The 21,973-nt window shown below is 48.0% G+C and overlaps 4 protein-coding genes across 26 annotated transcripts in view; 1 reads left to right on the forward strand and 3 right to left on the reverse strand.

Annotated features, from left to right (window-relative positions):
* The window catches only part of LOC129533124 (kelch-like protein 2), a 181,631-nt gene that overhangs the window by 62,717 nt on the left and 96,941 nt on the right, over positions 1-21,973 (forward strand). Inside the window, exon 5 of one of the 15 annotated variants that reach the window (XM_055385014.2) lies at positions 3,591-3,794. The exons of the other annotated variants lie outside the window; for them this stretch is intronic. Coding sequence (XP_055240989.2) covers positions 3,591-3,689 — 99 coding nt within the window. The 3' untranslated portion in view covers positions 3,690-3,794. Of the gene's footprint in view, positions 1-3,590; positions 3,795-21,973 lie in introns of those variants that run through there. 15 annotated transcript variants of the gene reach the window in all.
* Positions 6,710-7,885, reverse strand: LOC129533126 (putative uncharacterized protein FLJ44672). Its single transcript, XM_055385017.2, has one exon. It carries the CDS (start codon positions 7,654-7,656, stop codon positions 6,895-6,897), a length of 762 nt encoding a protein of 253 aa, XP_055240992.2. The 5' UTR covers positions 7,657-7,885; the 3' UTR covers positions 6,710-6,894.
* LOC129533127 (putative uncharacterized protein FLJ46235) lies at positions 8,440-9,402 on the reverse strand. The gene has a single exon (XM_055385018.2). It carries the CDS (start codon positions 9,400-9,402, stop codon positions 8,440-8,442), a length of 963 nt encoding a protein of 320 aa, XP_055240993.2.
* The window catches only part of LOC129523553 (putative uncharacterized protein FLJ44672), a 30,971-nt gene continuing 18,588 nt past the window's right edge, over positions 9,591-21,973 (reverse strand). For 3 of the 9 annotated variants that reach the window (XM_063705514.1, XM_063705511.1, XM_063705515.1), the window contains 5 exons: positions 20,754-20,870; positions 19,315-20,416; positions 12,609-12,799; positions 10,487-10,544; positions 9,591-10,393 (listed from right to left, as the gene is read on the reverse strand). In XM_063705514.1, coding sequence (XP_063561584.1) covers positions 9,599-10,393; positions 10,487-10,489 — 798 coding nt within the window. In that variant the 5' untranslated portion in view covers positions 10,490-10,544; positions 12,609-12,799; positions 19,315-20,416; positions 20,754-20,870 and the 3' untranslated portion in view covers positions 9,591-9,598. Of the gene's footprint in view, positions 10,394-10,486; positions 10,545-12,608; positions 12,800-13,553; positions 20,417-20,753; positions 20,871-21,973 lie in introns of those variants that run through there. The other 6 variants (XM_055385011.2, XM_055385012.2, XM_063705510.1 and 3 more) reach the window with 5 other exon arrangements.

Genomic DNA, 21,973 nt, shown 5'->3' on the forward strand with positions numbered 1-21,973 from the left:
ACTATTTTGTTAGCTCCTTCAGAGTTGATCAGACTTTTGGGAAATAGCTCAGAGTAGCCAAAATCAGAAAACTAATACATGAACCAAAATGATCTTAAACTAATTTTCAGCGGGTAACAGGTGTTTCTAGGGACTGTGTTTACATTATCCGGTGTGCATCATTCTCAGGATCTAGATACCTAAGTGATAGAATTAGTAATCAGAGCTTCCTTGGGTGAGCAGGGAATCACAAGGAAAGGGAATTTACTTCAAAGGGATAATGGAAAGTCTTACAAACTGGCATCCCACTGCAAAGTATACCTTTCTAGTGATTTGAGTATTGATTACATACTGTGAAATCCAATGTCTCCTTACCTTTCATGGTACTGGGAAAACTCTGACAAATAATTGCTCTTTGGATAACCCATTTCTGAATTTTTTTGTAATCTGGTAGTTGTCTTTTTCTATCCCCAAGCACTTGAGGATGTGCCAAACTCCACCAGACACAGTGATTCATTGACACAGAGATTCTCAACTAGAGGGCAGGGTGCCCTGGTATTTTTAATTCTTATTTATCTCCTTGTGGAGATTTAATAATGTGGACCATTTTAAACCTCATGTTAAAAATAGTGTCTTCTGGCTGGGTACGGTGGCTCATGCCTGTAATCCCAGCACTTTGTTTGGGAGGCTGAGGCAGGTGGATCATGAGGTCAGGAGATCGAGACCATCCTGGCTAACACAGTGAAACCCCGTCTCCACTAAAAATACAAAAAATTAGCTGGGCATGGTGGCGGGTGCCTGTGGTCCCAGCTACTAGGGAGGCTGAGGCAGGAGAATGGCGTGAACCCAGGAGGCGGAGCTTGCAGTAAGCCGAGATCACCCCACTGCACTCCAGCCTGGGCAACAGAGTGAGACTCCATCTCAAAAAAAAAAAAAATAGTTTGTTCTGACAGAGACTCTCACTATATATTTGATTATGTTTTGAGCTTTGTTACAGTCATATTCCAGATCTGCTCCTCCAACACTGCCCTCCACCCATTTTGAGTGGATGACCATGCTTCATTCATAGCCACACATCTAGAAGTTGCCAAGTAGCAAGGAGTTCTGTAGAAAGCTCATCTTCAAGGTGAACAGAAACATCTACTGAGCAGTTTTTTAAAATGTTGTTAATAATTCCTCAAGGTAAAATCATTTGAATTACACGTATAATGCTGCATATTTACATTAATGTGGAACAACTCAGAAATAATAAGGAGCCCTTACGTTGGCTTTCTGCTAGTAAACTTCATGGCCCAGTGGACTTTGGCTAATTATAGTATTAAAATTCAGAGCTCAAATCTTGAATTTATTACTGACTTCAAGAAGGGCCTTGAGTAAGATATTAACCTTTCCGTTTCTCAGCTATTAAATGAGGCCAACAGTGCTTTGCCACTGCATTGAAATGGTGTAAAAATATACCAGTTAAAGCTTGCAAAAATATCTAAATGCTCTATAAATGTTGAGCAGAAATAAGAGATGGGCAGGAATAAAAAGACTTAAGACCAAGAAAAAGAATAACTCATTAAAATTATTTGGGATCACTGGGTAGAAAATAGCTCATATGACTTTTCCTTCCCTCTTTATATTCTGAATCAGGTCATATAAAAAATGTCCCTAATTTGCTATAGAGTTCTCTCCCTCTTGTGCATCTGAGTTGGCATGGAGACCACACTTGGGTGATTGTAGTACCATGCTAAATCTTTGATTTAGAATCACCTGTTCCATTGGTTTGACATGTAGTGGTTAGAGCAAAAGTTATGTATCTCCCAGCAGTGTCTATGGAAGGCTTATTGCTTTTCCATTTCTGTTTTCTTTCTCTTATGGGATAGAAGTCCTTTGTGAGTAAAAGGGTTTGGCAGATGATGTGCTTGGAAAACACAGGTTAAAACTTAAAAAAAAAATACATAAATTCCCGAATCAAGCCTTCAGGATTAGTGGTTGTTTATGATATAACCATGGGTACTTATATCATTGTAATGAATTTATCTGACATTCTAGCACCCAGAAATCAGTTACCTTGATATTTTATCACTTTACCTGGTTAGTACTAATTTATTATTATCCAGAGGCATAAAAATTTAAATTATTTACCATTTGAGTTTTGATGTTAATTGTATTTTATTATATTTTAAGTCTGAATTTGGTAATCCTCATAGTTTTAATCAAAATATTAGACCAACTAGAACATCCATTCTCCATTCTAGTTAAATTATTTTTATTCAATATAAGAATATAGAATTTAAAAAGTCTTATTTAAAATTTAATATGGAATGGCCATTGAGGTCAGCTAGTTTGAGAAAACCTAGAAACCTTAGTATAAGAGCATCTTATAAAACTAGGTGGATACGACACCCAAAGTGGTTTTTAAAAAATTTATTGTTCGGAGCAAGGCTAGGTACTCTAGAAGCATTAGTAATTGAGTTACTTGTGGCTTTGTATTATTAAAATATATGGTCCTTGAAGATGTCTCCACGGCTGAATCATTTTGAGATTCACATTTTAAGTAGTTTCATGTGGTACATAAAAGGCATTTATCTTGATGAACAAAAAAATGATTCCATCCTGTTTATGATTTAGCATCTTATAACAGCGTCTTTGTAATTTGAACTCGAACAAGACAAATAAAAACAAATCAAAGTCCTTATTAGAAATATATCCAGTTCAAAGTGGATTTTTTTTTCTTGTTTGTGATGTTGTTTAGGTATGGAGCCTGTGTGTGGGATAGCACATTTGTATCAGGCTAGTTGCCAGTGTTCAGGGTACGCCTCTCCAATCCAGTCCAGGTGGTCACAGTCTAGAGTTGTTAAATTATATGTGGTTCTGTTTGTGTCAACATTGTTTTATTTGTTAACTTTCCTGAGATCAGAGGAGCTTGTTGTCCATTAAGTTGTTCTAATATGATGATAGGTTAAAGCTGTGTGCCAAGTCCATTTAATTTTATAATAGGATTGTTTGTTATAGCAAATACTTTAGAAATGTTAGTTATTTTTAAAGCCATTATTAGTCTTTATTATTACTGATTATAACATTTCATCATGTGGATTTATCATATTTTACTTAATTGTTGCCATATTGTTAGATCTTTAGTTGGTTCTGGTTTTTTTTCTACTAAGTAATGCTAAAGTAAAAGTCATTTACATATCTTATTCCATTTTTTGGACTTTTTTCTCAAGGTAGATTTTCAGAAACATAATTTTAGGGTCAAATGTTTTAAACGTTTATATTTTTTGGTATCTATTGATCAATGTTCCTTATTTATTTTCTAAGAGAGTTGATTAGTTTACAGTGACAGCAAAAATATGCTAAGGGCCAAGGCTTACTGTACTTTAGTTTGAATATATATTGTCTGGAAACATTTTGTTGTTTGAATTGGGAGGTGCTAGAAAGAAAAGTAAAAACATTTTGTATTATAGTTATAAAATGCACTCTCATGGTTCTATATTTGATAACTAATGATTTCTAACTGGTTGGTCAAAATACAGGTGACAACCTAGGACTTGCAACTGGCATCTGAAGTGAGGGTGGTCTTGTGGGACTGAGCCCCTAACCTGTGGGTTCTGCGCTAACTCTAGGTAGTGTCAGAATGGAATCGTGGGATACGCGGTTGGTATCCAGAGAGTTGGAGAACTGGTGTAGAAACTCTGCACACACATTTGGTCAGAAGTCTGTGAGTAGAGAGAAACGTGTTGCAGGAAGTCAGGGACACCAAACGGAGGGACCGGCTGAAGCCACGGCAGAAGAACATAAATTGTGAAGATTTCATGGACATTTATTAGTTCCCCAAATTAATACTTCTATAATTTCTTAGGCTTGTCTTTACTGCAATCTTTGAACATAAATTCTGAAGATTTCATGGACACTTACCACTTCCCCAATCAATACCCTTGTGATTTCCTATGCCTGTCTTTACTTTAATCTCTTAATCCGGCCATCTTCGTAAGCTGAGGATGAATGTCCCCGCAGGACCCTGTGATAATTGCGTTAACTGCACAGTCAGGGAACCTGGCTCAGCCTGGCCCAAGCCTTCTCCCACAGCGGGGTACACAGCCTGGACGGCAGGGAAATAGACCGTCAGGCACTACAGGAACTGACACAGGTGGTGTCTGGCACTGCATCATACTCTGGCCCAAAGCCTTCTACTCAGTATGGAGCTCCAGGCCACTTTGCAGCCCCTGGTGAGGGAGGTGACCAGTGGACAGCCCTGCTGCTGCCCACCTGAGCTGCTCATTCCCAGCACATGGCCAGTGAGGACATAGCGATTGACGAGGAGCACACGGTCATCCATGAGGAGGAGGGGGTGATGATGTCATTGCTGATGATGGCTTTAGCACCACTGACACTGATCTCAAGTTCAAGGAGTGGGTGACCGACTGATAGTGGGGACAACTCTGGGGAGGAGCCAGAGGGCAACAAGGGCTTTGGTGGGAAGGTATTTGCACCTGTCATTCCTTCCTCCTTTACTCCTGCCGCCCCTTGCTGGATCCTGAGCCCCCAGGGTCCCCCGATCCACCTGCAGCTTTTGGCAAAGTCTATGGTCCCACCCTGTCCTCCTCCTACACATACTCGGATGCTTCCTCCTCAACCTTGGCACCCACCTCCTTCTTACTGGGCCCAGGAGCCTTCAAAGCCCAGAAGTATGGTCAAGGCAGCAGAGTGGGCCCCCTATGGCCCCTACCCCTGGGGATGGGGACCCAGGGACGCCTTCCAAGGCGACCTGTTTCCTCCCAATGGATCCTGCCACCTTCTGGTGCAAGAGACCTGAAAGTGTGGGTGACCTGGAGCTACCAGGCTCCTCAGTCATCAGGGTCCCTCCCAACACTAAGGCTTTCCTAGGCAGGAGCTGGGCTGAGCCACCCGGGGGGCAGAGCCTGAAGAGAAACTGACTGGGCTTTCGGGGTCGGGGCAGAGGGAACACCACAGACATGGATCCCACACTGGAGGACCCCACCACGCCCAAATGCAAGATGAGAAGATGCTCCAGCTGCAGCCCAAAGCCCAACACCCCCAAGTGTGCCATGTGTGATGGGGACAGCTTCCCCTTTGCCTGTACAGCTGGAGAAGCCGAGGACAGGCTCAGGGAACCGGAGACCGAGAAGGCGCTGTCCTCTTCACTGCACGCGCCCTGGACCAGTGCCGGCCCTGATCATGCAGCTCTTCCAGGCCCACTGCTTCTTCCCGTCCACTAGGCCACAGCTGCCCTCCAGGCCCACTATGCACACATCTTCTCCTCCAAGGTTTGTTCTGCCCCTGCCCTGACTCCCAGTCCTGTGCGGGTCCTGACCGCACCTCACCTGGCTCAGACTATTGACGCTGCCCTGGCTGCCCCACCACTGCCTCTGCCCGAGAGTCACGTGAGGCTGAGAGTAGGGGCAGGGGCAGCAGTGGTGCCAGATGGGGGGTGGTCCAGTGGGAGGAGCCTCAGCCTCGCGGGCTGCTCCGTGGGACTGATGACTGCATGATCTTCTGGGCACCTCACGGATCTTCAACTGCAGGTGAAACGGATGCTGGTGGTGGGTGCAGGGCCACTGGGAGCTGCTGCATGGGTCCCAGAGGCTGGACTGGGGCAGGTGCCAACTGAAGCTGCTGGGGCAGCATGGGCAGGAGGTTCTGCACACAAACCTTGGAGAAGATGTGTGCATAGCGGGTCCACTGCTGCTGCCCCTGCCCTGACTCCCAGCCCTGCCTGACCCCACCTCGCCCTGCTCAGGCTCTGGTGCAACCCTGGCTGCCCTGCCACTGCCTCTGCCTCAGAGTTGGGGCCTTGACAGCCTGGCTGGAAGGGGACACCCCAGCCCTGCCTCAACACCTGGGGGTCTCTGTAACTACCACAGGCAGGTGGGTGACCCCAAAGAAGATCCTAGGACTCACAGTACCCCGAGAACATGGACAGTATGTGAGGGTAGCAATGGAGGGCAGGATGGTTATCTTCTCCCAGGTAAAGCCATTTAATCCTTTCAGTTTGGGACGGAATAAGGCCTGCCTCTTTTTTTTTTTTTGAGACGGAGTCTTGCTCTGTCGCCCAGGCTGGAGTGCAGTGGTGCAATCTTGGCTCACTGCAACCTCGGCTCACTGCAACCTCTTCCTGCCGGGTTCACGCCATTCTCCTGCCTCAGCCTTCCGGGTAGCTAGGATTACAGGTGCACGCTACCACGTCCGGCTAATTTTTGTATTTTTAGTACAGACGGGGCTTCATCATCTTGGCCAGGCTGATTTCGATCTCCTGACATCGTGATCCGCCTGCCTCCACCTCCCAAAGTGCTGGGATTACAGGCGTGAGCCACCATGCCTGGCCAAGGCCTGCTCCTCTTATCTATACCCCCTACCCCTGCAGCTGTGCCGGGGGAAAGCGGGGCAGTTTCCCTCCTCCGAGCCCCCGTACATACCATGAATTGTGGGACCTTCAGAGCTTTTCACTTTTCGGAAAATAGCTCCTGTTGGGGCTACAAGATGGGAGTGTGAAGAGGGCCTTGGGCCACAGGGAGGTGCCTGTGGACTAGGGGGAGTTCATGCACCCCTTCTTTCCCCAGAGGGGCTGGACTCAGGTGAGTATGGGGGTGGGGGCTCCTGCACTTCGACACAGGCAGCGGGAGGGTTTTCTCCCCATTCCCTCTGCACTCCCAACTTGAGCTATACTTTTTAAGAAAGTGATTCACCCTGCCTTTGCCCCCTTCCCCAGAACAGAACATGTTGATCATGGGCGATATTTTTCATTGTGCCAAAAAGTTGCCATGACTGTCATTAAACCTGTTTAACACCAAATAATAAGGAAAATAAAATAAAAAATTCGGGCTTGGTGCAGAAACTCACTCCAAATAAATTACCTAGTAAAATATTTATATAATGGTGGAAATATTCCAAAATTCAATATTTTGGGATTTATACACAAAAGATAGATAAATTAGAGGCCAAGAGGCTGCCGGAAGGGAAAAACGGGGCCTGGGAAGGCCGTTGTGAGGAATGAGCTGGGCCTAAAGAGGCCACTGGCAGGCGGGAGCTGGGCCTGCCGAAGCGGCCGAGAGGCAGGAGCTGGGCTGGGCTGAAAGAGGCCACTGGGAGGCAGGAGGAGCTGGGCCTGGAGAGGCTGACTCGAGGAAGTTTTGCACCTGGAGAGGCCGCCGAGAGGACGGAGCTGGGCCCGGGGAGGCCGACTTGCTGCTCTTCCAGGTCCAATTCCAGACCGACTTGAGGAGGACTTGGGCCTGCAGAGGCTACTGGGAGGCCGGAGCTGGGCCTGGAGAGGCCGACTTTGGGACGATTTGGGCCTGCAGAGGCCGCCGGGAGGCCCAAGCTGGGCCTAGAGGAGCTCACCGACCGGAGGTCGTTTGGGGCCTGCAGATGCCATCGGAGGGCAGGAGCTGAGCCTGGAGAGGCCACCGTGAGGCCTGAGCTCAGCCTGGGGAGCTTGGCTTCGGGAAGTGGTGGGCCTACCAGGGCCGCCGGGAGCTGGGCAGGAGCTGAGTCCAAAGACGTTGTTGGGAGGCCAGAGTCCGGCCTGGAGACGCAGCCAGGAGGAAGAGCTGGGCCTGGAGAGGACGCCGGGAGGCTGCAAGTGGGTCTGGAGAGGCCGACTTGAGGAGGCCCGGCCTCTGCCTCCCTCATGGCGGCCTCTGCAGGCCCAGTTGTTCCTCCTGGCTGCATCTCCCGCCTCCCAGCAAACAAGCTTTTTTGGCTCAGCTCCCGCCTGCGTTTGTAGACCCCGAAGTTTCTGCAACCAAGCTCTTCCGACCCACATCCCGCCTCCCAGTACCTGAACAGTCCCAGCTCCGGCTGGAGAAGAGAGTCTGTAGTCCCTGCTGTTGCCTCCCAGGGGTGTCTCCAGGCCCAGCTCTCGCCCCACCGCGACCTCCCAGGCCCAAGTCCCTGCCTGCCTCCCAGCAGCCCGCGTGAGACCCTGCTCCTCCCTCACGGTGGCCTGTTGAGGCAGGGGCTCACGCTGACCTCTCTCAGTGTGGGAGGGGCCGGTGTGAGGCAGGGGGCTGACGCCGACCTCTCTCAGCGTGGGAGGGGCCGGTGTGAGGCAAGGGCTCACGCTGACCTCTCTCAGAGTGGGAGGAGCCAGTGTGTGGCAGGGGCTCATGCCTCTGGGCAGGGTACCAGAGGCATGGGCATCAACAGGCCACCGTGAGAGAGGAGCTGGGCCGCACGCGGGCTGCTGGGAGGCAGGCAGGGACTCGGCCCCGGGAGGCCGCCGTGGGGGCAAGAGCTGGGCCTGGAGAGGCCCCTGGGAGGCAAGAGCGGGGCCTGCAGAGGATCTTCTCCAACCATTGCTGGGCCTGTATAGGCCACCGGGCGGCAGGAATTAGGCCCGAAGAACTTGGCTGGAGAAAGTTCGGGGCCTACAAAGGCGGTTGGGAGCTGGGCAGGAGTTGAGCCAAAAGAGCTTGCTTACTTGCTGGGAGGCAGGGCCGGGAGATGCCGACTTCAGGACAACTTGGGCCTGCAGAGGTTGCCAGGAGGCCCAAGCTTGGCGTGGAGGAGCCCACCGACCGGAGACCATTTGGGGCCTGCAGGTGCCATCGGAGGGCAGGAGCTCATCCTGGAGAGGCCACCGTGAGGCCTGACCTGGGCCTGGGGAGCTTGGCTTGAAGAAGTTGTGGGCCGACCAAGGCTGCCAGGAGATAGGTAGGCACTGAGTCCAAAGAGGTTGTTGAGAGGCAGGAGTCGGGCCTGGAGACGCAGCCAGGAAGAGGAGCTCAGCCCGGAGAGGACGCCCGGAGGGTGCAAGTGGGTCTGGAGAGGCCGACTTGAGGAGGTTCTCGGCCCGGAGAGGCCGCCGGAAGGGAAAAACTGGGCCTGGAAAGGCTGTTGTGAGGAATGAGCCCCATGGGCCTGAAGAGGCCACTGGCAGGCGGGAGCTGGGCCTGCCGAAGCGGCCGAGAGACAGGAGCTTTGGACTCGGGAGGCTGCAGTGAGGCGAGAGCTAGCTGGGTGTGGAGAGTCCGCTGTGAGGCAGAGGCTGGGCCTGTGCAGGTCTTCGGGAGGCAGGAGGCCGGGCCTTGTCGAGGCCTGCAGAGGCCGCCGAAAGTCCAAAGCAGGGCCTGGGAAGGCCGCCGGGAGGCATGAGCTGGGCTGGGCCAAAAGAGGCCACTGGGAGGCAGGAGGAGCTGGGCCTGGAGAGGCTGACTCAAGGAACTTTTGCACCTGGAGAGGCCGCCGAGAGGCTGGAGCTGGGCCTGGGGAGGCCGACTTGAGTACGACTTGAGCCTGCAGAGGCCGCTGGGAGGCAGGAGCTGGCCCTGGACAGGCCAACTTGACGACAGTCTGGGCCTGCAGAGGCTGCCGAGAGGAAGAGCTGGGCCTGCAGAGGCCGACTGGAGTAAGTTCAGGGCTTGGAGAGGACGCACAAAAGGAAACGCTCAGCCTGGAAAGTGTGCTGTGAGGCATTAGCTTTGCCTACACAGCACTTGGACGCAGGAGCTGGACCTGCAGAGGGTGACTTCAGGACGATTTTGGCCTGCAGAAGCCTTTGGGAGGAAGAGCTTGGCCTGGACCAGCTGACTGGAAGAAGTTTTGGGACTGGAGTATGCGTCAAAAAGCAAAAGTTAGGCTAGGAAAGGCCACTTCACGGCATGATCTTGGCCTACAAAGGCAATTGCGAGGCAGGAGCTGGGCCTGGAGAGGTCAACTTGAGGAGATTTTGGGCCTTCATAGGCCACCAGGAGGCAGCAGTTGGGACTAGAGAGTCTGACTTGAGTAAGTTTTGGGCCCGGAGATGACGTTCTGGGACAGGAGTTGGGCCTGGAGAGGCCACCGTGAGGCATGAGCTGGATGTAGAGAGGCCAGTGTGAGGCAAGACCTGGGCCCGTCTAGGCTGCTGGGAGACAGGCAGGAATCTGGCCAGGGAAGGTTGCCATGAGATAAAAGTTGGGCCTGGAAAGGCCCTTGTGAAGCATGAGCTTGGCCTAAACAGGCCACTGGGTGGCAGGAGCTGGGTGTGTAGAAGCTGCTGAAAGGTTGGGAGCTTGGCTTGGGGGGTCCACAGTGAGGCAGATGCTGGGCCTGAAGAATCTGCTGTGAGGCAGATGTTGGGACTGTAGAGGCCAATGGGAGGCAGAGGCTGGGCCTGGAGGGGCCACCAAGATGCAGGAGCTGCGCCTGGAGAGGCTGCAAAGAAGCATGAGCTGGGCCTGGTGAGGTCGACTTGAGAAAGCTCAGGGCCTGGAGAGAAGGCTGGGAGGCAGGAGCTGGGTCTAAAGAGGCCATTGTAAGGATGGAGCTGTGCCTGTGGAGGCTGTTGTGAGGCAGTAGCCTCATCTGTGGAGACTGCCGTGAGGTAGGGTATGGGCCTAAATAGGCCACTGTGAGTCATGAGCTTGGTCTGTAGAGGCTGACTGGAGAAAGTTCTGGGCCTGGAGAGGCTGCCGGGAGGTAGGAGCTGGGCCAAAAGACGTAAGCACATTTGCATTTATTAGGCACTTTATTTCCATTATTACACTGTAATATATGATAAAATAATTATAGAACTCACCATAATGTAGAATCAGTGGGCGTGTTAAGCTTGTTTTCCTGCAACTGGATGGTCCCACCTGAGCGTGATGGGAGAAAGTGACAGATCAATAGGTATTAGATTCTCATAAGGACAGCGCAACCTAGATCCCTCACATGCACGGTTCACAACAGGGTGCGTTCTCCTATGAGAATCTAATGCTGCTGCTCATCTGAGAAGGTGGAGCTCAGGCGGGAATGTGAGCAAAGGGGAGTGGCTGTAAATACAGACGAAGCTTCCCTCACTCCCTCACTCGACACCACTCACCTCCTGCTGTGTGGCTCCCTATGGCTCCATGGCTCAGGGGTTGGGGACCCCTGCTCAAGTGCATCCAAAGCGACCCTTCCCACACCAGTCTTCACAGTGGTCAAGGGCAGCAACCACTTAGCTCCCAAGGCATGTGCCTCAGCTGGCATTTCGTCACAATCAACAGTAAGTGGTAGCTTGAGTCATTGTGAGGTCACTTCCTGGAAATCACCAGCATCCCATTTCCCACTGGCAAAGAGCTCAGCACTGCCCCCTGGGAAACCAAACCTATGGCCAAATCCCATCTGTGTGGGTTTATCTCCTGGGACCCTTCCCAACATAGTAGTCAGAGTCCAATCAGGAAGCATAAACCACTCAAAAGTTTAAAGTGGTAAAATTTAATATGGAGAATTATTCATTATAACAGGTGAACAGCATAATGAGAGACTGGCTAGCACAAAGTAAAGAGAACTCTAGAGAATATAGGACTAGCCCAGGCCAGGCATGGTGGCTCATGCCTGAAATTCCAGCAATTTGAGAAGCTAATGCAGGAGGATTGCTTAAGGCCAGGAGCTAGAGACCGGTCTGGACAACACAGTGAGACCCTGTCTCTATCCAAAAAAAAGAAAAAAGTTAGCTGGGAGTGGTGGTGCACACTTGTAGTCCCAGCTACTCGGAATGCTGAAGTTTGAGCCTGGGAGGACAAGGCTGCAGCGAGGCATGATTATGCCACTACAGTCCAGCCTGGTGACAGAGCAAGACCCTGTCTCAAAGACCAAAACAACAACAACCATTTACAGACAGAAAAGAGATAGAGCTAATAAGCTGAGGAAAGATGTTGAAATGTGACAAGTAAACTAATATGAGGTCTTTTGTCTATTTAAAATAATCAAACAAAAAATGACTTACTAAATTATAATACCCTGTGCTGGCAAAGGTGCAGTGAAATGGGCACTTTCTTATACTATGAGGGGTGTTTAAATTGTGTATAAGCCTTCCAGGGTAAAGCCTGTCAATTGTTTAAAATAATGGAGACAGGGTCTCACCATACTGCCATACTGCCTCCTCCAACTCTTGGCCTCAAGCAATCCTCCTCTCTTACCCTCCCAAAGTGCTAAGATTATAGCTGGGAGGCACCCAAAACCCTGTCAATTTACATCAAGGCTAATGAGAATGTCCATTCACCATGACTCACAGTAATCTTACTTCTGGGGAGACAATTCAATCTAAACAAAAGGTCATCTGTACACACACAGTAAAAACCTGGGAGTAACTGAAGACAGAGTTGGTAAGTGAAATAAGAAACAGTTATAAGAAATTAAACTATGATATCAATAGGCAGCTGGTATAAAAGGTCAGTTGATGTTAGCTGCTACTTTTTTGTTGTTTTGAGACAGGGTCTCACTCTGTCACCCAGGCTGGAGTGCAGAGGCCTGATCATGACTCACTGCAGTCTCAGCCTCCCTGGGCTCAAGTGATCCTTCCACCTCAGCCTCCCAAGTAGCTGGGACTATAGGAACATGCCACCACACTAGGCTAATTCATGTATTTTTCGGTAGGGATGGTGACTCCCCCTTTGTTTCCAAGGCCTATCGCAAACTCTTGGCCTCAAGCCATCCTCCTGCCTCAGCCTCCCAAAGTGTTGCGATTACCAGTGTGAGCCACCACACCTGGCCAGCTGCTACTTTTATCAATACTATTATTATTCCACTCAATTAAAAATTACTATTTTCAAGGCTATGCAACAGTATGTATCCTACAGCGTAATTGTAAAAACATATACAGTCGTCGTCCCTCAGTATACAGAATTAGTTCCAGCCCCCCATCTCTGCATATACCAAAATCCATGCTTACTCACGTTTCGCTGTCACCCCTCTGGAATCCACGTATACGAAAATTCCAAATATTAGTTGGGCATAGTGGCAAGCACCTGTAGTCTCAGCCACGTGGGAGGTTGAGATGGGAGGATCGCTTCAGCCTGGAAGGTTGAGGCTGCGGTCAGCTGCGATAGCACTACTACACTCCAGCCTTGGACAACAGAGGGAGACCCTGTCTCAGAAAAAAAAAAAACAAAATACAACAGGTTAGAAACTGTAATGAGGTCTGTTGGGCAAAATTCCATATAAGCAAAGTATAAATTAATAAAGCAAATCGTGATAAATTAGTACGATTGACTTCCTGGAGTTTCTGACAATGAAAGTAAGGAAAATGCAGAACACAAAGACAGAGAGTAAAAAGAGAAATTAGGAAAGCATTCTACATGTTGAATAGGAAGACGCTGGCCATGTTCGTGCAGCGGCAGTATGTCGTGACATGACATACCTTGGAGAGAAGTTAACAGATGAGGAAGTTGATAAAAATCATCAGAGAAGCAAAATACTGGTAGCGACACTCAAGTAAACCATGAAATTTCCATAACTTATGTCAGCAAAGTGGGAATATTGTACAGTGTGTGTTGAAGTTCCTATACAACATTGTTTATCTGCCTTTTGTTTGTTTGTAAGGAATGTATATACTAAAAGTTCTTCTTGCTGTCAAAAGAATATGTGTGAATAAGTCATTTTAACTTATTCTTCTGTTTTTCTTTTATCTTCCTGCCATCATCCCACAGCCTTACTTTAGAAATTTTTTTTTTAGAAAATTGAACAAGTGCTCCTTGTGGGGGCACATACCTCTAGGATGGGAGGCAGGGGTGGAAGGGTCACTTGAGGCCATTAGTTTGACACCAGCCTGACCAACAAAGTGAGACCCCATGTCTACAAAACAATTTAAAAATTAGCCAAATATTGTCATGTATACCTACAGTCCTAGCTACTCAGGAGGCTCAGGTAGGAGGATCCTTAGTCCAGGAGTTCAAGGCTGCAGTGAGCTGTGATAGCACTACTGTACTCAAGCCTAGGTGACAGGGTGAGACCCCGTCTCCTAAAATAAAAAGCAAAGAAAAAAATAGTTCAAGTAGCAAGTTGTATGTGGCTTACTCTGAATATTTCTAAACTAGAAATTCTCAATCTTTTGGGGTCTAACATCCCTTTACATTTTTTAACTTTATTGAAGATCTCTAAGACTATTTCTTTCTGCAGATAATCATATTAAAACTAGAAAATAAGACAGAATTTTTTAAATATTATTCATCACATATTAAAGCCATTACATCTTGATATAATACAAGATTTTAAAAATATTTAATATTCATTTCATATTAATAATAAAACCATTACATGTTGATATAATACTTTTTTTTTTCTTTGAGACAAAGTCTTGTTCTTTCGCCCAGGCTGGAGTGAAGTGGCACAATCTCAGCTCATTGCAACCTCCGCCCCGCAGGTTCAAGCGATTCTCCTACCTCAGCCTCCCAAGTAGCTGGGATTACAGGCGCCCACTACCATGTCCAGCTAATTATTGTATTTTCTTAGTAGAGAAGGAGTTTCGCCATGTTGGCAAGGCTGGTCTTGAACTCTTGACCTCAGGTGATCCACTCGCCTGGGTCTCCCTAATTGCTGGGATTACAGGTGTGAGCCACCGCGCCCGCCCCGATTAATATATGTTTTAAAACACTGATTAATCAGGCAACAACACCGGGCAGGGGTCTCCTCATTCCCAGGGATGCAAACCCCACTGCACGGCTGAGGGGTTGCAAGGGCTGCAGAGCCAAAAGGCTCTGACTTGAGATATTATTTTACTTGTATTTTTATTTGTATTGTGAGACAGGTCCTGCTCTGTCACCCAGACTGGAGTGCAGCTGTGCACTTACAGCTCACTGCAGCCTCGACCTCCTGGGCTCAAGCCATCTTCCTGCCTCAGCTCCCCAGTAGCTGGTAGTACAGTTGAGTGTCACCATGCCTGGTTATTTTTTTAATTTTTTTGTAGAGTGAGGGGTCTTGCTGTTGCCCAAGCTGCCCTCAAACTCCTGACCTCAAGAGATCTGCCCACTTCAGCCTCCTGAGTAGCTGAAACTACAAGTACACATCACCATGCCTAGCTACATTTATTTAATTTTGAAAAATATTTTTGTAAAGAGCAGATCTTGCTGTGTTGTCCAGGCTGGTCTTGAACACCTGCCCTTAAAAGATACTCACACCTCTGCTTACCAAACAGCTGGGACTATAGGCATGAGCCAGTGCAATGAGCCTGAAGAGATTTCTTTAATCTAGCATCCCATACTTGGTAGGATTGGGAAAGGCAGTAGTGTTTTTTAAAATTACTTAATAATTTCTGTAACAATCAAACTCAACCTTGACCCCTGCCTTCTCTCACACCCCATATCCAGTCTGTCAGGAAATCCTGTTGACTGTCTTCGACATGTACTAAAGATCCCCACCCAGCAACTCCCTGGCCTCCTCCCCTACTTCTCCCCTCTGACCATCTCTCAACACCACCATGACCCTGGTCAGGACCACCATCATCTCCCGCCTGGATGTTGCCAAAGCTTGGCCCCCATGCTTCTATCACATCTTCCCACAGTCTTTCTCAACTCAGCAGCCAGAGAATGCTTTTAAATTGGGAGACAGATCATGTCGGCTCTCTGCTCAGAACCCTCCCGCAGTTTCCATCTGAGTCAGAGTAAAAGCCAAAACCCCAGCAATAACCTCCCAGGGCTTATGTGATCTCTACTGATCCCCACCCAGCAACTCCCTGGCTCCCTCCCCTAATTCTCTCCCTCTCTCCATCTGCTCCATAGGCCTCCTTCCAGAGCCTCAGACACACCTCAGACACTTTATTCTATTGTTTCTGCCTACAATCCTCTTCCCTCAGCACCTTGGCCACCTCCTTCCCCTCCTTCAAGCCTTTACTCAATTTTCACTTACGAGGCCACCCCTGACCATTCTACTTAACATTGCCATCTGTCCCCATGCCCACCATGCTCATTTCTTCTTTCTTTACTTTCTTCTTTCTTTTTTTCAAGATCTCACCGTCACCAAGGCTGGAGTGCAGTGGCGAAATCACAGCTCACTGCAACCTCAAATTTCCAGGCTCAAGCGATCCTCCCACCTCAGCCTCCCGAGTAGCTGGGACTCCAGGTTCATGCCACCATGCCTGGCTAAATTTTTTAGTATTTTATTTTATTTTGAGACAGAGTTTCACTCTTCTTGCCCAGGCTGTAGTGTAACGGTGCGATCCCAGCTCACTGCAACCTCCACCTCCCAGATTCAAGTGATTCTCCTGCCTCAGCCTTCCAAGTAGCTGGGATTACAGGTGCGTGCCACCACGCCCAGCTAATTTTTGTATTTTTAGTAGAGCCGGGGTTTCACAATGTTGGCCAGGCTGGTCTCGAACTCCTGACCTCAGGTAATCTGCCCGCTTCAGCCTCCCAAAGTGCTGGAATTACAGGCGTGAGCCACCACGACTGGCCAATTTTTTCATTTTTTGTAGAGACAAGGTCTTACTATGTTGCCCAGACTGGTCTTGAACTCCTGGCCTCAAGTGATCCTCCTGCCTAAATTCCTAAAGTGCTGGGATTACCGGCATGAGCCATCATGCCTGGCTTCATGTTCATTTCTTCTTGCTGCTGCAACATAGTTTGCAGTTTCCTACATTTAGTGGCTTAAAGCACCACAAATCTACCATCTTACAGTTCTGGGGGCCAGAAATCCAAACTAGGTCTATTAAGGCTAAAGTCAAGGTGTCAGCAGGGCTGCATTCCTTCTGGAGACTCTAATATGTTCCCTTGGCTTTTCCAGCTTCTAGAAGCCACCCCCATTCCTTGGATTATGGCCCCTGACTCCATCTTCAAAGCCAGAGGTGAAGCATCTTCAAATCTCCCTCTCTTACCTCTGCTTTCATCACCACATCTCCTGCTCCAATTCTGAGTCTCCTACTCTCTTTTCTTTATAAAGATCCTTGTGATTGCTGGGCATGGTGGCTCCCACCCAGAATCCCAACACTTTGGGAGGTCAAGGCAGGAGGAACACTTGAGGCCCGAAGTTTGAAACTAGCACGAAAAACACAGTGAGACCCCCACCTCTAGAAAAAAATAAAAATAAATATTAGCCCGACATGGTGGTATGCGCCTGTAGTCCCAGCTACTTGAGAGGCTGAGGTGAGACAATCGATTTAGCCCAGGAGTTTGAGATCAGCCTGGACAACATAACTAAATCTCATCTCTACAAGGACGAGGTGGGAGGATCACTTGAGCCCAGGAATTTGTGGCCAGCCTGGGCAACAAAAGAAGACCCCATCTGGCCAACATGGCCAACCTGGCCAACCTGGCCACCATGGTGAAACTCTGACTCTACAAAAATGAGCTGGGCATGGGTGACATGCATGTGTAGTCCTAGCTACTTGGGAGGTTGAGATGGGAGGATTGCTTGATCTCAGAAGGCCAAAGCTATAGTGAGCTATGATCACATCACTGCACTCCAGCCTGGATGACACAGGGAGATTCTGTCTCAAAAAAAAAAAAAGAAATATATATTTAATCTCTGTCCCTGGTTCCTGGCACAGAGCTTCTAAAGCTCTTACAAAGACCTCAGTGATAGATGTGACAGGAACATCTTTTGTTTTAATATTTGGTCTTGGTCCCAGGTTTCTAACACAAGAGCCTCTAAGAACTTTGGGATCTCCAGCATGGTAAGAATGCATTTGGGGATGTTGTTGAGATGACTGGGTGACTGCAAGCTCCTAAATTTCTTCAAGAGGAGGGCTGATTACCATGCAACCACATGGTAAGAGGCTTGGAACTTTCAGCCTCATGCACTGAACTCCAGGGGGAAGAGTGGCTGGAGACTGACTTAATCACCAACAGCCAAAGATTTTATCAATCATGCTTGCATAATAAAGCCTCCATAAACACCCTGAACGGGGTATGCAGAGCTTTCAGGGTTGCTGGACACAGGAGATGCTGGGAGGGTCGCATGTTCAACAGAGGGCATGGGAGCTCTGTGCCCCTCCGAACTTAACTTGCCCTGGGTATCTTTCTTTTTTTTGAGACAGGATCAGGCTCTTTTGTCCAAGCTGGAGTGCAGTGGCACAATCTCAGCTTACTGTAACCTAAGCCTCCCCAGTCCCCAGCTCAAGGTATCCTCTCAACTCAGCTTCCCTAGTAGTTGGAACTCTAGGTGCACAACACCACACCGATTATTATTATTATTTTTTAATTTTTTATAGAGACAGGTTTTCACCATGTTGCCCAGGCTGGTCTCAAACTCCTGAGTTTAAGCGATCCTCCCACCTTGGCCTCCCAAAGTGCTGAGGTTACAGGCATGAGCCACTGCATCCAGCATGCACGTCTCTTTCATTGACTGTTTCTGAGATGTATCCTTCACAATGAACCAGTAATAGGAAATGAACTGGCCAGATGTGGTGGCTCACATCTGTAATCCCAGCACTTTCAGAGGCTGAGGTGGGAGGATCACTTGAGACCAGGAATTTGTGGCCAGCCTGGCCAACACAACAAGACCCCATCTATACAAAAAATAAAAGAAACTAGCCAGATGTGGTGGTGCAGGCATGTAGTCTCAACTACTAGGGAGGCTGAGGTGGGAGAACCACTGGAACCCAGACAATCAAGGCTGTAATGAGCTATCACTGCACCATTGCACACCAGCCTGGGCAACAAAATAAGACCCTCTCTCTCAGAAAAAAAGAAAATAAACTGTTTTTCTGAGTTCCGTAAACTGTTCTAGCAAATTATTAAACCCAAGAAGACAGTTATGGTAACCCCTGATTGGTAACAGGTTGGTCAAAAGTATGGTGACAACTTAGGACTTGCCATTGGCATCTGAAGTGAGGATGGCCTCGTGGGACTGAGCCCCTAACTTGTGGGGTCTGTGCTAACTCCAGGTAGTGTCAGAATAAAGTCATGGGATACCCAGTTAATATCCAGAGCACTGAAGAATTTGGTGTAGAAACTCCATACATACATTCAGTCAGAAGTGTGTGAGTAGAGACAAACATGGGCTTTTCTGTCACCTACCTGCTTAACTGCATAGGAGAGGCAATATGTGGTGCTCATGAACAAAGCAAACATTAAAGTCAGACCAAACCCAACATTTGACTCAGTCTTAATATCCAGGTGAGCTTGGGCAAATCATTCATTATTCCTAAGGCTTCATGACTCCATTCATAAAATGGGGATAACTGTGGCACCTACCTGTGATTCTGTGAGAATTAATGAAATATTATGCTTGGGGTTATTGTGATCATTATACCTGTTCCAAACTATTTGACAAGGACAGTGATGGATGAAGACATCAAAAAATCAGAAACTGCAATGAGGTCTCTCAGGCAAAATTCCATACAAGCAAATTACTGTGTCTACAAAGCATTCCTGCCATACTTAATTCACCATTCCCTGAACAAAATATGCCATCTTCGTTGTTCAGGTCTGTACAGTGCTGGTTTCCCTTCCCAGGCAGTTTGCGCTATCCCATCCCCGCGCATTCCCCATCCCTCCACCTCCCCCTTCCCTCCCCACTCTCATACAACTCTTCCTCATCTTTCAGGACTTGGCTTCAATGTCACCTTAACTGGAAGCTTCTCTCACTCTCCAGAAGAGCTTCCCACTGCACTTGATGCATGCACTATTATTTGATCATTTTTAAGTTACAGTCCAAATCTTTTTGTACCTGAATAACATGCTGCCCAGTCAGTCTCTCTTCCTGGATTCAGAAGTCCTTCATTGTAGATCCAGCTGGAAGTGACAAAAAGACATCTTTTGACATAAAGGGATGACACAGACAGACATAAGGTCTTAAATGTCTTAAATGTTATGTGAAAATTAAACAGAATTCAAAGACTTGTGGGGAACACTTAGGAAGTTACTGGGAATGTCATAAAGGGTTAATTTATATTTTATTTTATTTTTTGAGACAGTCTCTTTCTGTCACCTAGGCTGGAGTGCAGTGGTGCAATCAGGCTCACTGCAGCCTTGACCACCTGGGCTCAAGTAATCTCACTTAGTTTTTATTTGGTTTAAGAAAGTCTTGGTTGAGGGTGGTGGCTTATGCCTGTAATCTCAGCACTTTGGGAGGCTGAGAGAGGTGTATTACTTGAGGCCAGGAGTTTGAGATCAGCCTGGGCAATATATTAAGACCCTGCCTCTACCAAAAAACAGAGTGAATGTGTGGAAGACAATTTTTCCACAGACTGGGAGTGAGGGAATAATTTCAGGATGATTCAAGTGCATTACATATATTGTGCACTTTATTTCTATTATTACTACATAGTAATATATAATGAAATGATTCTACAACTATAACGTAGACTCAGTGGGATCTCTGAGCTTGTTTTCCTGCAACTAGACTGTCCATCTGGGGTGATGGGAGACAGTAACAGAATATCAGGCATTAGATTCTCATAAGGAGTACACAACCTAGATCCCTCGCATGCACACTTCACAACAGAGTTTGTGCTCCTATGAGAATCTAACGCTGCTGCTGATCTGACAGGACATGGAGCTCAGGTGGTCATGCAAGCGATGGGAGGGGCTAGAAATACAGATGAAGTTTCCCTTCACTCGCCTGCTGCTCACCTCCAGCTCTGTGGCCCTGTGGTTGGAGACCGCTGCTCAACTGCATTTGAAAGGATCCATCCCACGCCATTCTTCAGAGTCATCTTTACTGCTGCAGTGGTCAACCTGTAGCACCCCTAAGCTCGCAGGACATATGCTTCAACTGGCATTTCACAATCAACAGTATGTGGCAGCTTGAGTCATTGTGAGCTCACTTCCTGGAAATCACCAGCATCCCATATCCCATTAGCAAGGAGCTCAGCACTGCTCGTTGGATAACCAAACCTATTCCCAAATCCCATCTGTGTGCGTCTATCTCCTGGTACCCTTCCTAGCATCAATTCTGTATTTGTAGGAGTCCAATCAGGAGACACAAACCACTCAAAAGTTTAAACTAGAATGAGCAAGATGGCTCACACCTGTAATCCCAGCACTCTGGGAGGCCAAGGCGGGTGGACTGCTTTGAGCTCAGGAGTTTGAGAACAGTCTGGGAAACACGGCAAAACCTTGTCTCTACAAAAAACACAAAAATCAGCTGGGTGTGGTGGCACTTACCTGTAATCCCAGCTACTCGGGAGGCTGAGGCAGGAGGATTGCTTGAGCCTGGCAGGTGGAGGCTGCAGTGAACAGAGGTTGTGCCACTGTACTCCAGCCTGGGTGACAGTGTGAGACCTGGTATCAAAAAGAAAAAACGTATATATATATATATATATATAGGTAAATTTAATATAAAAAGTATTAATTTTGGCCAGGCAAAATGGCTCATGCCTGTAATCCCAGCACTTTGGGAGGCCAAGGCAGACAGATCACCTGAGGTCAGGAGTTCGAGACCAGCCTGACCAGCATAGAGAAACCCCATCTCTACTAAAAATACAAAATTAGCTGGGCATGGTGGCACATGCCTGTAATCCCAACTACTCGGGAGGATGAGGCAGGAGAATCGCTTGAACCCGGCAGGTGGAGGTTGCGCTGAGCCGAGATGGCGCCATTGCACTCCAGCCTGGGCAACAAGAGTGAAACTCCATCTCAAAAAAAAAAAAAAAGGTATTAATTTTTACAGAGGATCAGCACAATGAGGGACACACCAGCTCAAAGTAAAGACAACTCTAGAGAATACGGAACTAGCAGAGGCCAGGCATTGTGGCTCATGCCTGTAATTCCAGCAATTTGGGAAGCCTAGGCAGGAGGATCGCTTGAGGCCAGGAGTTGGAGACCAATCAGTGCTAAATAGTGAGACTCTGTGTCTACCAAAAAAAAGAGACATTAGCCAGGTGTGGTGGTGGTGCACACCCGTAGTTCCAGCTACTTGGGAGTCTGGGGTGGGAGAAATCCCTTGAGCCTGGGAAGTCTACACTACAGTGAGCCAAGATTGTGCCACTGCACTCCAGCCTGGGCGACAGAGTGAGACCCTGTCTTAGAAAGAAAAAAGAAAAGAAAGTGTTAATCCCCCTATGGGAATCTCCTCTTCTCCTGCCCTCTCTGGAACCTCACTTGTCAGTTCTTCCTCCCACTTTCCTGTATCTTTAACCTATCCCCCACTTTTAGCTCCTTCCCATCATCATTTAAATTACTCAAACTTCTTCTGTTTTAAAAACCTCTCCCTAAACTCAGGGAGAGGTCTCCTGCACACCCATTGAGCCATCTGCTCTCCCTGGTGCCTTCTCTACAGCAGCCTGAGCCATGTCTCTAATCCATGAATCTCATCATGTTACTCCCCCCATTTACATCACTTCTCCTTGCCTCAGGGATTAAGTCCAAACTCCTTAACAGCCCCT

This window comes from Gorilla gorilla, chromosome 3 (assembly GCF_029281585.2).
Source record: "Gorilla gorilla gorilla isolate KB3781 chromosome 3, NHGRI_mGorGor1-v2.1_pri, whole genome shotgun sequence".
In the NCBI taxonomy this organism is placed as follows: domain Eukaryota; kingdom Metazoa; phylum Chordata; class Mammalia; order Primates; family Hominidae; genus Gorilla; species Gorilla gorilla.

Bases quoted from the DNA above. Each gene is read 5' to 3' on its own strand.
- LOC129533126 (XM_055385017.2), bottom strand. From the start codon at position 7,656: ATGCAGCCAGGAGGAACAACTGGGCCTGCAGAGGCCGCCATGAGGGAG.
- LOC129533127 (XM_055385018.2), bottom strand. From the start codon at position 9,402: ATGCCTCACAGCACACTTTCCAGGCTGAGCGTTTCCTTTTGTGCGTCC.